Source organism: Psammomys obesus, unplaced genomic scaffold, assembly GCF_907164565.1.
Source record: "Psammomys obesus unplaced genomic scaffold, mPsaObe1.curated_primary_1811, whole genome shotgun sequence".
NCBI classification, from domain to species: domain Eukaryota; kingdom Metazoa; phylum Chordata; class Mammalia; order Rodentia; family Muridae; genus Psammomys; species Psammomys obesus.
In genome coordinates, this window is record NW_026596069.1 from 33,498,511 (window position 1) to 33,514,827 (window position 16,317).

At 41.9% G+C, this 16,317-nt stretch overlaps 2 protein-coding genes across 5 annotated transcripts in view; one reads left to right on the forward strand and one right to left on the reverse strand.

Annotated features, from left to right (window-relative positions):
* The window catches only part of Msh3 (mutS homolog 3), a 158,491-nt gene extending 155,570 nt beyond the window's left edge, over positions 1 to 2,921 (reverse strand). Inside the window, exons 1-2 of the mRNA XM_055625652.1 lie at positions 2,710 to 2,921; positions 1,257 to 1,374 (exon numbers count right to left, since the gene is read on the reverse strand). Of these exons, the coding sequence (XP_055481627.1) occupies positions 1,257 to 1,374; positions 2,710 to 2,838 (247 nt within the window). The 5' untranslated portion in view covers positions 2,839 to 2,921. The remainder of the gene's footprint in view (positions 1 to 1,256; positions 1,375 to 2,709) is intronic.
* A 46-nt stretch (positions 2,922 to 2,967) lies between these two features.
* Positions 2,968 to 16,317, forward strand: part of Dhfr (dihydrofolate reductase) — a 36,527-nt gene continuing 23,177 nt past the window's right edge. For 2 of the 4 annotated variants that reach the window (XM_055625655.1, XM_055625656.1), the window contains exons 1-5: positions 2,972 to 3,193; positions 3,490 to 3,539; positions 5,672 to 5,777; positions 13,592 to 13,718; positions 16,196 to 16,311. In XM_055625655.1, coding sequence (XP_055481630.1) covers positions 3,108 to 3,193; positions 3,490 to 3,539; positions 5,672 to 5,777; positions 13,592 to 13,718; positions 16,196 to 16,311 — 485 coding nt within the window. In that variant the 5' untranslated portion in view covers positions 2,972 to 3,107. Of the gene's footprint in view, positions 3,194 to 3,489; positions 3,540 to 5,671; positions 5,778 to 13,591; positions 13,719 to 16,195; positions 16,312 to 16,317 lie in introns of all 4 variants that reach the window. The other 2 variants (XM_055625654.1, XM_055625657.1) reach the window with 2 other exon arrangements.

The window sequence follows — 16,317 nt, forward strand, 5'->3', positions numbered from 1 at the left end:
CTAAGGCCCAGAAATGTATAAGAAAATGAAATCTTAAATTGCCCCTCCATACTCTATAAATAAACCAATAACCTCCAATACATGATCTAAATAACAATGACTAAGATACCTGTCTATAGGCTTGTTTGTTTTATGTTTTTGAGACAAGACCTCAAGTAGCCTGCCTCTCAAATAGCCAGACTGTGTCTGAACTCACTATGTTGCTGAGGATGACCCTGAACTCCTGATCTCTACTTTCTGAGTGTTGGAATTACAGGTATGTCCCATCACACTCAGTTTATGCAAACCCAGGTCTTCATGGATGCTAGACAAACTCTACTAACAAAGCTATATCCCCTGCCGATGACTCAGAATGTTTGGGGGGGAAAAAAACAAAACTCTTTCTTATAAATTTCCGATTTTTTTCCAAATATAATTTACTGTATTTGGTGTGATTTATCTTATTCTAAAAATATATTTTAAATAACTATTCCGGTGTACATTTACCCTCCCTCCCTCTTTTCCCCAAATATACATATAGGCTTCTCTGTGACTGTTAAGACTTCCCTTCTGTTCTGTACCCCAGGTATAAAAAGAGAACTTGTAAATGGATGACTGGAGATGGATAACAAGAAGGCTTCATCTATAGGATGGCTCCCTGGGTAAGGGTGCTTGCCGATAAGCCTTATAACCTGAGTTCAGCGCCAGAATCCACACAATGGAAGAAGACAATAATTCCTGCAAAGTGTCCTCTGACTTCTTCTGCTATGTACAATGACACGTGCACACACAAATAAATAATAAATAAATCATTAGCAAATGTTTCATTTTCATAACCAAGATTTAAGACAACTAATGGAGCTGGAGAGATGGGTCAGTGGTTAAGCGCACACATTGCTCTGCCATCAGAGAACCTAAGTTCAATTCCTGGCAACCATATCAGATGGCTTATAACCACCTGTGACTCCAGCCCCAGAAGGATTCCACACCTCATGCCTCTGCACGAATCTACAGTCATACACTCACACACACACACACACACACACACACACACACACACACACACACTTTTAAAAAATAAAGTGAATGTGAACAAAGAGAAAGTTGGGAGAACTACAGCCAAATTAAGAGACTTGAGCTCCACTGTGGCCTTAGCCTCCCAAACACCAGCTCAGGCACAGCAGGAATCCTTCCCCACACTGGGAAAGAAAGACTCAATGCTCCAATGGTCAACTCCTCCTTCCTGGAACACCAGCTACTGAGAAAGTAATTCTTACCAAGGTTGCCAGATGTTACTGAGGTATTTTCTCCTTCCTTCTCTGGAACTTTCTTTGCTTTCTTCTTAATGGGCCCTTCATTCCCCAGCGGTCTCTTCCTGCCATCACCTTCTGTCACCTGTTATCGGGAAATAGCATCAACACTATCCTAAGGCCTAAAGTCTCTGAAGTCACTTACCCTTGCTTCAGAATGACAGGAAGCTCCTTGTCTTCCACTCTTCAAGTAAAATTGGTGTACTTTTACTGTGGAAAGCCTTTTGGAGTGATGTTTTTGCCACCAGAGAAAGAAATTGGCAGGTGTAGTCTCTTTTCACCTCACATCCTGCTGTTATTAAGCGGTGCTCTGCCTTTCCTACTCACATATGTTAAATAAAAACACCTCGAAAAGATAAACAAAAAATATATATATATTTTCAAAATCCAAAGTTATGGTGGTAGAGGAAATAATAAACAATGTATTTCCTGTTTCAAAGCTTACATCCACTATTAGATGTCCTACGGCTATTTGTTGGCAGGTAATCTGAAAAAAACTTAAAACTTTTGGCCAATATTCTTTCAGTGGTGTGATTCGTCCTCATAAAGAAAGCAAAGAGAACATCAATCAGGATAGGGAAGAAATATAAATTAAAGGGGTTAAGATTCTTAAGCCGATTTGCACCTGCATTAAAACACGGCAGATGGCTAAAGCCAGTTATAATCACAGGGCACAATCCTTAACACACCCTGGGCAAGCATGACATATCTCCAGCTTGTGTGGGAAATACAATGGAACCCTAGAAACCTGGGTTTGTAGCAGTATCACTATGGGCTTTTGGTTTTGTTTTGCTTTGCTTTGTTGGAATTAGTTGAAGGGTTGCAAGCAACAGAAAGTAGCCAACGACAAGCATCTACAGAAATTTCATCCACCCAAATGCTTACATTGGGAAGGTGCACAATACAACAGTACTCTGAAACAGTAATCTGAAATACAGAGCAATGCTTTTGAATTCTGAGAAACTAGCCTTCAAGGCAGCTTTCTTCTAGCCTGCCAGGCAAGCATATATAAATAAAGCTGTTCAACCATCAATCTAGTAGGGAAAAAGTAAAGAAAAGAAAAAGGTTAAAAGACGCATCCTGGACCTGCCAGCCCTAGCTATTCACCAAAACAGAAGTTTCCGCCTCTGGTTCCGGCTAACGACTGCAGGCACCAAGACCTCAAAGCTGTTACTTCGAATCCGGCTATAAAGTCTTTCAACCAACACCTTCTCCTTCCCCAGCTCCGCCTCTTCTAGGGAGGCTGAGAGCCTCCGCTTCCGGCCGCGACACCTTCACGCCCGCCCATCCTGGCCCCGCCCCGGCCGTCTGGCCCCGCCCCACCACTTGGCTCCGCCCCGTGGCGGCAGAACGCGTGCCCCGAGGGCCTCCGCGAAGGCAGGACAGTCGACGCTGGGGGCGCTGTGGAGCAGTGCTCTACCTGCTCCGTGGGCGACGGAGTGGATCTCAGGCTTCCCGCAGACCTGAAGAACCGACTCAGAACCGCTTGCCTCCCCGGGGCTGCGCCGGCGGCATTAGCGTCTCCCGGCGCGGATTTCGTGCGGGGCATAGCGGGGTGCGGAAGGGGCGGCCCGCTGGAGCGCGAGCGCTCCGCCGCACTTCCCCGCGCCTGCGCGCACGCGCGCGCACACAGCGGCCTGGGCGGGGCGGGCGGGGAAGGGCGGGGCCCCTGCCGCGCAAATAGGGTGGGGGCGGGGCCCGGTGGAGGCGGGGCCTCTGCTGCACAAGCGGTACGCTGGTCCCGGCGGCTGCGATTTCGCGCCAAACTTGAGGGGACTCAGCGTGCGGGCCGCGGAGCAGGCGATCGCTGCCGCCGTCATGGTTCGGCCGCTGAACTGCATCGTCGCCGTGTCCCAGAATATGGGCATCGGCAAGAACGGAGACCTGCCCTGGCCTCCGCTCAGGTACTGGCTGGGCTGGGATCGGGAAACCCTGGCGGCTCTGTGGAGTAGCGTCGGGCGCTTGGCAGAGACGCGCAGGCCGGCTTAGGGGACATGAGTGAGCCGTAGTCCCTGCTGAGGCCAAGCTGCCTGTGCCCGCGGTGACCCTCTGCTGTACCGGCCTTTGCCCAGAGGCGCCCTGGCCGGAGCGAAGTCCGGTCACTGGGCGGCACTAACTCGCCCCTCCACCCCCAGGTTTGCGCTGGCCGTACTGGAGCCTGAGCGCACATGACTTAAACTCGGTGTTTCCTAACTTTCAGGAATGAGTTCAAGTACTTCCAAAGAATGACCACAACCTCTTCAGTGGAAGGTAAGTGGGGTTTTTAAGAAAGATTTCCAGTGTAGACATGTAAGTGGGAGGTCTCCTGTGGGAATCTGGGATCTTTGTTTCTTGGCAACAATTTTTGTGCGATTCCCAAAGCTTATTAAACATCCTTTAAAAATACATATATTTGAAATTTTGTTAGCAAGTTCATATGACTAGAGTATAATAGCAGAATCGGCAGCAAAATTCAGCGCTTTGAATAGAGATCAGAGCCGTAGTTAGAATGGTTGCTGGAAGATGTAAGACTTGAGTGAATGGAGAGGAATGCAGGGGAGAAGAGGCTAAACAAATTTTAAAAGTGTGATATGATGATCCTCGGTCGCATTTCTGGAAGCAGGCAGGCATGGAGGGATGAAGGCTGCGGTCTTCAGTGGAGCAGCCTGAGTGACTGACTTGAAATAAAGGGATGGCGAGTGGTGTGCAATAATAATAAGGCAGTTTCCGGTTGCTTGTAAGAATTCAGTGTAATTTCCCCGAACAGACCTGCCTGCTTACGGTAGTAGGAAAGGGGTGACAGAGCTGGCTCGGGATCGGAAGTCAGCAGATGTAGGACATTAGTAGGTCCCTGGTAGGCAAGTTCGCAGTCTCCATCCTAGCAGTACACTCTCACAAACCTAAATATCAAGACTGGGGAAATGGCTCAGTCAGTAAAGTTCTGAGGTCCTAAGTTCAAATCCCAGCACCCAAATAAAAAGCTGGATGCAGTTGCACACATCTGTAATACCAGCATTAGGGAGGCAGAGACAGAAAGATCCTTGGAGAGCATTCTCTAGCCAAATTTGTGGGCTCCAGGGTCAATGAGAAATCTTCTCTCAAGAAAGTAAGGTAAAGACACCCAACTTAACAGCCTGGCCTTGCCTGTGCATATGGGTACACAATATGCACAAAATTATAATAGTAATTTTTTTCAAGATGTTTTTATTTTTATGTGTGTTGTGAGAATGCCTGTATACCTGTATGTACAAAATATGTGTGCCTGGTCCCCACAGAGGCCAGAGGAGGGTGTCAGCGCCCTAGAGCTGGAGGAAAAAGCAGTTGGAAGCCTCTGGTTGTAGGTGGTGAGAATAACAAGTCCTCTACTGTGATTAACAGCTAAACTGTCTCTCTAGCCACTCCAAATCATTTGTTTTAAAGAACTGTAAATATAACATGGTAATTGTTGCTGTTTCTTTGATCCAGATTCTGAAACTCAAGGCTTTTTCCCCAAATAATTAAATAAAAGATGGAAGCTGTATGTATAAAGTCTTCATAACAGGGCTTTTTAAATGTATTTTTTAGTCCTCAAAAGTTTTATATATTTATGCAGAGTATGTTGATTGTCTCCATTTACCTTCTCACTCCTCCTTGTGCCACCTTATTCCTCCCGAATTCATGTTCTACTTGTTATTAATAACCCCTTGTATGACCATTGACTGGGCCATCAGCAATCTACAGTCAGCTCAGACAAAATCATGACTCCTCTTCTCTCAGCAGCCATCAGCTACCAATAGCTATCCAGTATGGGTGGGGCCTTAAGAGCCCCTCCCCCATGCTAGAATTGTGGCTGGCTTGATGCTGTGCAGGTAATCAGAGCTGCTGTGTGTGAGTGCAGACATGCATCAGCCATGCCATGGCCAGAAGTCAGCCTTTCACATCTCAATGCCCCCTCTTCCAGCCCTTATGTTCTTCCAGAATGGTCCCTGACTTGGGATATAGATAGGCATAGATGATTTTGAATATAGGTATTGGGTATAAATAACCGAGAGTACAGTAGTTCCAGGTGGTGCACACATGTTCTGGTTCTTTGATCTCACGAATTCTAAGAGTAGGAACTATTCTCCATTTTAGAGTTATAGAGAGAGCTGTTTAGTGGATGATAAATCCAGTCAACCTGAGCACGTTGAACTGAAATAATGCATGTATGGATCTGATTAAAACCTAAATAAAAGACATAAATTGGATAAACCAAAAGTGCCGTATTTAGTTAATGAGTACTAAGTCTGAATTTTGGGTAAAGCTGTTTGTTTTAATTTTTCGAAAGGATACCCACTAGATGTCACTGTGATGTCACTGCCTGTGTGTGTCACTGAAAATATGTGTGTGTTTTCAAAGATATCCTTTCTGCTTGATTTTTATAGGTAAACAGAATCTGGTGATAATGGGTAGAAAAACCTGGTTCTCCATTCCTGAGAAGAATCGACCTTTAAAGGACAGAATTAATATAGTTCTCAGTAGAGAACTCAAGTAAGTGCTGAGTTCACCCCAAGAAAACTGTGATCTTTTTCCCAGAGCACAAATCAGTACATGATAGCAAGAGGAAGTATAAAAGCTGATGAGCATTTCTATCTATCGTGTGTGCGCGCGTGTGCGTGTGTACATGCATGAGTATGTGAGCAGGTGCACATCTGTGCAGCCATGCATACAGAGTTGAACATTTCCCTTCCTTGTCCTCCCTAAGGATCTGTCCACTTCATTTTCTTGAGACAGGGTTTCTCAGTGGGATCCCGGGCTATTAGGCTAGGCTAGCTGACCAGTAAGATCCAAGAATCCTTCTGTGTCTGCTGGTCCACTGGTGGTACTACAAGTGCATATGACCAAGCCAACCTTGCTTTTTTTAACCAGGTGCTGGGGATCAAACTCACACTTTGGATCGCTGATATTTATTGTTATTTCCCCAATCCCTAATAAATGACTCACTATCCAAACAAGTTGACACCATCAGAATTCACCCCGACACCCTGGAGACTAGAGCCTTAATCTACCAACTTAGACCACTCAGGCACACTACCTAACTGAATATCATAATATCACAAAGAGGCAAGAGAAACTGAGGGGGCAGTTATTACCTTGTGGCAACTTATCATCTTAAGAATTAGAAAAAAATGGAGTGGGGGCGTCCTGGTAAGATGGCTCAGTGGTTAAGAGCACCAACTGTTCTTCCAGAAGTCCTGAGTTCAATTCCCAGCAACCACATGGTAACTCACAACCATCTATAAAGGCATCTGATGCCTTTTGGCATATAGGTATATATGTAGACAGAGCACTCATACACTTGAAAAAAAAAGAAAAGAATTAGAAAAAAAAAATATGGTAACAATTCTGCAAGTTCCTTTAAACCATTATTTTGTAGGCGTAGTCCTCACTTATATGATTGGTAATTTTATTTCACAAAAAATAAAAATGCCTATATTTTGAGTTTCAGCAAATGTAAGTGGTTGTCCATTTTGTAGTCTACTATAAATACAATAAGTTATGAAGGGCATGCAGAGACAGGTCATGGTCATGTACTCCATTACCTCCAGTTAACCACAACAGCAGACATTCTGTGTTCTTTATACAGTGTCAGAGGTAAAGTATTTCAAAATATTCAAATGGGCCAGGATTCTTCAGGAGAAGGGAGTGTCTGTAGTTGGCTCCTGCTAAGAATTTTTTGTCCTCCAAACTAACATTTGAATAGATAATTCCTTCCTGGTGACTGGAAATGTCTTAAGAACCTGTGGTGTTTGGGACTGGAGAGATGGCTCAGGATATTGACTATTCTTCATTAAATTAATTCATGTCACCTGAAACAATGCAACATCCTAGAGGACTGGGCACTACTTTGTTGAGCAGTAGTCAAGAATGTCACCCATGTGCTTTATTCAAGGTCCATCTGGAGAAGCAGATGCAGTAGAAGCTATAGTTGTGTAAGAGCTTCATTCTTCTTTCTAGGAGATTGGCTTTCACAGTTCTGAAGTGCAGTGGGTAAAGATGGAGAGCAGACTGTCAGGGACAGCAAGCTAAACTTTCAGCCACATGTTGTTTCTGAGAAGTGGTTTGAACCAGAGTCCTCACAGATGTCATCACATCTATAAGATGTAAGTGAAAGGAAGTTAGAACAGCCCTGGGAGGGAGGGGAAACTCCCTCCATAGCTGCTAAGAGATGCTTATGTAGGCTTCTCCCACACCCTCCTGCAATGGCATAGATTAAAAGCTGGAAGAACGTCCACAGACATTTGCACTGGCTGCCTCTGGTGACGGGGAATATACGATGTGCCTCTTATCTGCCTCCATCTTCATGTTGCTTCCTGTCTTGGTTGCTAGGATATTCTGATGATCACTCTCCTTCAAAAAAAATTCACATTCACAGGCTATATTGCCATTCCCAAGGACGTTTAATAACATTCTTGAATACTACTCAAACTTATTATGGCCAGCTTCGGTTAAAATAAACATAAAGAAATCTCAGTTGGGGAAATATGAGGTTGAACCAGCATTTCTCCTCAAATGATGAATCTATAATTTCTTTATGACCCTCCTATGGTATATGTAATTGGGTTTCATTGCTTTTCGTTTATATATAACATAAAGTGGAGTCCTTTGGTTTTTTGTTTGTTTGTTTGTTTGTTTTAAGGCTGAAAAAAGTTAAAGTCTTTATTATCAAACATGCTAAAGAAATTGAAATATCAGTTAGCAAAAGATTTTATTAGGGTTTTTTTTTTGTTTTGTTTTTTTGGTTTTTTTTGTCTCCAGCTTCTCCACTTGATTGTCACCTCATACACACATACACACACTCTCACACACATTCAGAGCTGGGTCCAGGCACTGTTGGGATACTATATCACAGGACAGGCATTACACTTGGCAATCACTATCACTTACACAGGCTTTTACCGAAACGTGGTTTTTAGCCTCTAACCCCGTTGTCTATAAAACAAAATCTCTGACTCGGGAGCCAGATGCTGGGGTGAAAACCTGTTAGCAGAGAGGAGGCAGAGAAAGCACCCAGCTGACCTTCCTACTCAACGACGCCCTAGAAGGAAAAAGACCCTTCTCCATGCTGTCTTAAATGCCCTTCAACTTAATTAATGGCCCTCCCTGTCAACTGGTTGCTCCCTGTCTTCTGGTTGCTTGCTTCACCTCTTGACCTATATGGCTTTATTTAGCTCTTGTTTACAAAGAGTTAAAGGCCACACCACAACAAGAAATAGGGTTATTTCCAGTTCTCAACCCTGGGATTCACGATGTGATCAAATATCCTGCAACATAACTCCATATGAGGAAACACTGAATCCTCAAGGTAACCGCAGAAGTCACTAAGGTATGGAAGGAGGTGCTTTTTGTAAAGCTTTCTAGGCAGTCAGGTTTAAACTTTAGTAGAACTGAAATTGGGGTGATAGTGCCAGCTGACAGGTATGAAACAGTGGTAATGTGCCCCGACCCGCGGGACTTCAATGGGGTTCCTAAAGTAGGGAGGATGGGTGGAATGGGGGGAAGGGACGAGAAGCGCGAGAAATGAAGGCCAATTCTGTTTGTCTGATCAAAGCCTCGTTTATTAAAAATTTTTACCCAACTTATATAGGGAGAAGGCAGGAAAGGGGGAAGGTTAATTTACTGCTAGAGGAGATAGGAAGAGTGCTTTCATGGGTTAAATATTGCACCTGCAAGATACCATAAGGATGTTTTCTTAAACTGTCTCATGGATGCTCTAAAACTAACAGAAGGATGTCCTCACAATCTGTCACCCATGATTTAGGGTCTTAGGTAACTCTTTCACTAAATAGCTTTAGGTCTCCACTAAATGACCTTTGCTCAGTGTTTGGCTTTGGCTTCAGTAGATAGCTTTGGCTCCCGGCAGTAATGGTTGCGTGACTTTGGAGCACAACAGAAGTCACTGTTTGTATACCTTAGAAGGATGCATTGATTTACTTGGGGGAAGAAGCATTTAAAGTTTTTAGTCAGGCAGGACATAGCGCCTCACAATCACTTACAAGGCTTTGCCATGAAGCTCTTGAGATTAATGTCATGCTGGGTTATAGAACAAGAATATATCAAAAAATAATAATAATAAAATGTATATATGAATCAATGCCTTTGGTATCCAAAAATTAAATGAAGTTTTGCATCAGTGCTATATCCTTGAGATTTTTATTGGGAGATCCCAATTGCCTCAATGATATATAACACACTGCAAGTCGTCTCCATAAAAGCTATTCTAAGTTTCATGCTGTAGTAATTGTTCATGATTCTTCTACCATATTCTTTCTAGTGATGACAGGTTTCCTTTTTTTTTTTTTTTTTTAGATTTATTTATTTATTATTTATGCGGTATTATGCCTGCATGCCAGAAGATCTAGATGGTTGATAAGCTACCATGTTGTTACTGGGAAATGAAGGACTTTTGGAAAAAGAGCCAGTGTCTTAATCTCTGAGCCATTTCTCCAGCCCCAGTTTTCCCTTCTTAAGACCTTTCCCTCTGATCCACACACATAGCCCATTAAGGCCTGGGTTACTGGAGCTCTCCTTCCTGCTCTGACTTCAGGTATCTTTGGGATTTAGGCAGGTCATGAGTAATGCTTGCATAACCTCAACTGTATTAGCTGCTAAATGAGATTAATAAGAACAGTCTTGGAATTATTTTTCAAGATTCATTGAGTTTTATGTGTTGTTTCTGAACAAAAGGTACCAGTTATGGCTAGCATTTTTAAATGTCCCCAGAAAGCTCCTGTGTAAAGAGCTTAATTACCAGCTAGCTGATGGACTGTTTGGGGGTGATTGGATTATGAGGGCTCAAACTGCCTTTATCAATGGATTGATAAGTTCACAGCGGCATGGATATTAGGAGATGCTGTCTGGGGAAAATGGGTCACGTATATCATTGCTTTGGAAAGAAATCTTCATCCTGTCCACCTTGAAGTGAATTTCATTGCTCTACCACTTGTTTCCTGACATGGTTGCTTTTTACCTCAGGCACAAAGCAATGGTGCTAGTGAACTATAGCACAAAGTAGTGGACCAAACTAAGTCTCTCCAGCCTTAACTTGATATGTTTAAGTTTGTTGTCACAGTTAGAGAAAATAATACAACACAGTACTTAGCAGCTACTAGCTCCTACCCTGTCCCCCACGTTACTGTCTTCTACTAATTAGCTGAGGAGGAGCATAGTGTAAGGCCCTGGGTTTGTGCTCTAGCACTATAAAAATGAACAGTTGTATTTGATTTTTCTTCATAGTGCATAAATCTTTTACCTTTTAATGTTAATGGGGTCACAGTGAATAAGCTTATGATCTCACTTTTCACCTTAACAAATCACTTTTTTTTTTCATTTCTTCAATACTAAGACATACATCTCTCCTATGTGAATCAACTCATAGCTCTCCTTTATTCAGGTGACTAGAGACTGCCCTGTTGTCCTCATTGGTATTTAACCTCACCTCAGGTTATTTTTTTTCTACCCTTAACTTTTTCTGAGTTTTCCTGGGTTCTTCACTGCATCCTATGCAATTTCTAAGAAAATCTCCCATTTCAGTGCTTTGGGGCATGTTTCTCCATCTGTTGACACTCAGCTAAGGAATCATGTACTATCATTGCCTCACTATGGATTACCATCATATCTGGACCCAGATCCTCCATACACCTTCACATTCCGCTTTCATCCATTTTGGCCATCGCTGAGGCGTGGCCTTGGTACCATCTCATCCGCTTAGGTAAAGGACTGCTGGTTTTTAAACCTTTCTTTTATTGCCAGCCTAGAAGTTGAGAAAGCTTCACGAAATAAGTGGTCTTTAGGTGTCCTAAAAACAGTTACCCTGATGACACTAGTTTATATATTAGAAATTATAAAATATTATATATTTTCCCTACTTGATATATTAAAAACTAAGTTACTGTCTAGTAGCTATGTGGGCTCTACTCAATAGAGTACTTATACATTGTTTCTAAATGGAGTACCTACTTCAACACATTGTTTCTTTTAATCTACTTAAACACATTTCTCTTAATCCTCTGAATTCTCTGAGGGTGAGAAACACAGTATCAGTCATGTCCACATAGTTCTTGACAGAATTTGTATAATTGCCCCCTATTCTTTCAAGTCCACACCAACCATTTATTTGGGGTTTTTTATTTCATTCTGTTTTGGCTTTTTAAGTAAACTAGTGGTTTATTCAAATTTCACCAGTTTTTCCATTGCTCTTGTTTTTTTATTCTAGGATCTAATTCAGTATTGCACATATGTTGTTTCTCTTTATTTTCTTCCAATCTATGACATAACTATCATTTAATTACAATTAATTGAGGTACATTTTATTCTGAAAGCTTGCCTCGGGAGTTACTATGACCAAGAAAATGTTCTAAAATAAAGAGCCAGATTGACCCAAAGATAGAAGAGAGCTCTTCTTTAAATGAAGAACTGACTGTGATAACCCAGATAGGTCAGTTGTGTTTAAGACACCTGCCTATGTATAAGAATGTCAATCAACAGTCACTTGAAAGCCCCTGCAAAAGTGCAAGGTACCAGGAAGACATCAGAGCTACGCTGCTTTGGGTCAGTCACAGAGGAGTAGAGGAGTGAGTTCAGTCTTTAGACTAGTCAGGGTATAATAGCTAATCAAGTATGCAAAGGGTACTGGAACGCACTCCATTTTTCTTTCTATGGACCCCTTTTCTAATTGGATGTATAAACATTGTTCATCTGTGAATACTGTAAATTAGAATGGATCCTGGAGAAGGTTTCAGGGGACAGCAGTAGAGAAAGCAGATTCTCTGAAGACCATTGAAGTTCTCTTACCCTTGAGCACTCTAGGCTAACACATTGACTTCAGGACTTCATTAGTGATTTGTTGTTTTTCCCCTATGAGTACTAGGGATCAAACCCAGGGCCTCAGGGCACACCAAACATTCTTGTAACTCTGGAAATCATATTGCTGTGAGCTTTAGAGTTCCTACTTTCAGACTGTATATCAGCTCCTTAGACACCATCTTCTGTTCTATTTCACAGCCATCCTAATTCAGCATTCTATTACTGAAACATTCCAGACAGACCATTCCAGTTATCACGGACCGTTTAACTAGATCATCTCCATGACTCTAAATCTTTATTTCTTCTGGTTCATATCTAGTCTTCTCTCTGGAGTTACCCTGATAACCTTTGATGATACCTCACCTCATTTAACTCACCTTGGCCTCCCTTGTTGATGTTTTTTGTGTTTTGTTTTCCCAGCATAAGTCCAAATGTATTCTTTGCCCTATCCTAATTCCCTTATATATGATAAAGAGTGAAAAAGTAAAACAGAAATCAGGAAGAAAAGGAGAATGCCACTAGGAAAATGAATAGTTCCCTTTAGTTCTTGATTAATCATTGTTACAACTACCAGTTCAAAGACAGTTATGTAAGTAATCCTTTTAAAGCACCAGCTAAGAACTTGACATTGAATTAATCATTTCTGTTCTGCTTCGTATCACTACGAAAGCCTAGTTGTGTAAGTTTCTTCATGTATAAAGGGAATTGCAACTCCTCTCACCATCAAAAAAAAAAAAAAAACAGAGACCTGAAATCTGAGCAAGTCAACATAAGCAGTGAGTTTACTTAATGTTTTCCTTTCTGAGTATTAGTTATATAACTGGTGACAAGCTCATTTTTCAAATACTTTCTCTCCTTTCTGTACTGTTCAAAATATGCATGTTCTTTCCCACATACATTAACAGTCTGAGTGCTGCTTCAAATGTTTCTAGTCATTTGGATGATCTCTAATATTATTTAACCATGACAGTTTTCAAACTGACAGAACTGTGCATAAGCAGCTACATACCCCCCCACCTAGATTCTACCATTAACTTGCTGGGTTTTGTCACCATCAACATCCATCTGGTTGCTGTTGTTTGTCTGCACATTTCAAACTAAAGGTTAGAGTGAGCACATTTCCCCCAAACACTTCCCGTGTGTTGTTGGCTAGAACCCATCTTACTCTAGCATGTTGTGGTACATGTTTGTTGAGAGTCCCTCATTCTCCATCCCAGGCAACCTTCACAGCATCACAGCAGAGGCAGCTACTGATGAGGTTGCCTTCTGCTCTAGATATAGTGAGGTGTCATATACAGCTTTGTGTTAGTGTTTGCCAGTGCCATTCAGGCACAAACTATAGAATGGATGTTGGACTTTGGCCGTACATACATCCTAAGTATTTTGTGTTAAAAGAATTAGTTTTCATAGTTTGTACTGACTGCTTCCAGTCAGATTATTTGACTAGTGTGGACAAGCTTTTATAAAAACTATAATTTTTTTTTTTTTTTTAACTTCAGGGAACCGCCACAAGGAGCTCATTTTCTTGCTAAAAGTCTGGATGATGCTTTAAAACTTATTGAACAGCCAGAGTTAGCAAATACAGTAGACATGATTTGGATAGTCGGGGGCAGTTCTGTTTACAAGGTAAGTAGTTATTTGTAAATAGGTAGAAATGTCCTTCCCACTTTTCAGCCATAAGCTTTGGAAGCCGCACTATCCTTATCCTTACCTGTCTAGACAGGTATCAAGGTGAATTACATTGTCATGCAAAATAAATACAAAGGTAAATGTAAAGTTTATCATCTACACTAGTCTGTTCTCTTTGAATTTGCTTTATTATAAAGTCACATTTCATTATGGTGTAGCACATGTCATGTGTTTCAGTCATATTCACCCCTCCACTATTGACTTCTTCCCAAACACCCCTACCTTAATTCACCCAGTCCCAATGCCTTATTTTTAAATCTATTTTTAAGCTGGAAAATAATCGAATTATCTGAAACATGCGTTTGCAGAGTGGTTAAATGGAGATATGTCACTGTCTTATTTTTTGTGATGAGAACACTTAAAATCAACTCCCAGAAATTGCAAAAGCACAGTAAGACATTTTTCCTAACCACAGTCACCATGAGCTTAGTAGATCCATAGATATCCTTGTGCAATTGGAATCTTGTGTTCTTTTGCCAACATCTTCCCACATGCCAGTGACTTTCAACTCAGAATACTAGTTCTTTCCAGTTTCAAAATCAGTCTAAGTTCTTGAGCACAGTGCCTATATGGTATGGCTTTCTGCTCCCCAGATGTGCCCCAGATATCCAGCTGTGCCTTTGCCTCCAGGGCAAGTGCTGTGCTGAGAACACAGGTCAGGCAAACAGTGGAAACTCTTCTTCAGCCACCTCCATGTAACTTAAAGGCAGCATGGGAGGAAGGCATGTTTTCATATCGTAGGGGAAAATACTGTGTAAAGCAGAAAATATTTTTTTTTCTGGTGTCATTTGTTACCAAATGATTTCCTGTTTGTTTGTTTGTGTATTCTTTGGAAAGATTAACATTTATGAGAAAGAAAAATCAGTCCTCCCCCTTTGCATATGTTAACATATATACAAAGAAATGATTTGAGAGAGGACTGCAGATTCCTAAGCTGATTGTAAACACTGTATCTCCCATTCCTGTTTCTGTAACATTGTCTCGTATTAAAGAGTATTCTGTAGACATTAAGGAAGTAAAGGCATGTTGCAACGCCTTCGGCCTGGCCTCCTGGGCCAGCTGGTGAAGTGGAACATGCCAGTGCACACTTTTGTACGTCCACAGCTGCTTTTACTATAAGAGGAAGACGCTTCCGGCGCTCTAATCCTGAAATATTCCCTATGTGTCCCTTTACCAAACACACACCCTGCTGTGGTGTGTAGCTGCACGCGCAGCCGCGGTTAGTCCTTGTTGGCCTTTCTGGCTTGGGATGCAGTGGGAACTAGTAGAGAACTTACTTGATTGCAGCGGTGATGATGAATGATTTGACATGAGCTGAAATACTTGAAGGAAATGTGTTCTGTGCTCATATTTGGAAGTTAAGAGTAACAACTTGAAATTGTATGTATATATGAAATTTTTTTTCTTTATGTGCTTGAGGATTAATAGTTATTAATTCTCTCCTGATTCTGCACTTAGGAGTCATCCTTTCCATTAAAAATATAAGCTATTTTTTCCAAGGCAATTTAGTTTATAGAAATTTTCAAGGTACATTTTAGACAGTGTTTAGAGAAGTCATTGACCAGAACAGACTGAGCACTATTATTGGCAAGAGGTAAGATGATTGCGCTGCTCACAGAGGAATGGGGGCTTTAGGTAAGGTCAGGGCAGTGAAGGTGCACTGATGGGGCAGGAGACGCAGCTTAGCAGTTAAGAGCTCTTGCTGTCCAATTGTGAAGACCAAGATTCAGATCCAAGCACCTACGTAACAAGTGGTCATCCTGTAAACTTCTTTGGCTCCAACTCTGAGTGACTCAGTAGCCTCTTCTGGCCTGCGCACTCACAAGCACACAAATAAGGTATGTAGAGAAACGGTGGAGAGTGTTGCCATGATTCCAGCAGTGACAGTCTCATTCAGCTTTACATACAGACGCAGAATCATGGCTGGAAGAGCAACTAGTAACGAGGGACAAGCCCCCAAAGGAGCACAGCCTAACTGAGTGCTCACATTAAAAAGAATTTAAACGAGGCCAGCTTATTTTCTTAACTACTAATTATGACCAGTGCTGTTTTCAGGGCACCGGGGGCCTTCCAGTAGAGGGTTTAGTAAGTGTGAGGGGGCTGGAGAGATAGCTCGGTGGTTAAGAGCACGTGCTGTATTTTCAGAGGCCTCACAATGACCTGTAGCTCCTGCTCCTCTGCCCTCCAGAGATACCTGTACTCACTTGCACAAACACACACAAAGATCTATAATACATACATTGTTTAAAATAATGTGAACAAATTTTTTCAAAATATTTCATATATAGTAAGTTTGAGCAACAGAAAACATGCATGTAATCCTTAGTATAAACTTAACTGAAAAAAGAATCTTCTAGTCTCCTTGTCTTTCAACACAGATTAAGGAAAGTGACACCTTCTGTTTTGTTTTACAGGAAGCCATGAATCAGCCAGGCCATCTCAGACTCTTTGTGACAAGGATCATGCAGGAATTTGAAAGTGACACGTTTTTTCCAGAAATTGATTTGGGAAAATATAAACTTCTCCCAGAGTAAGT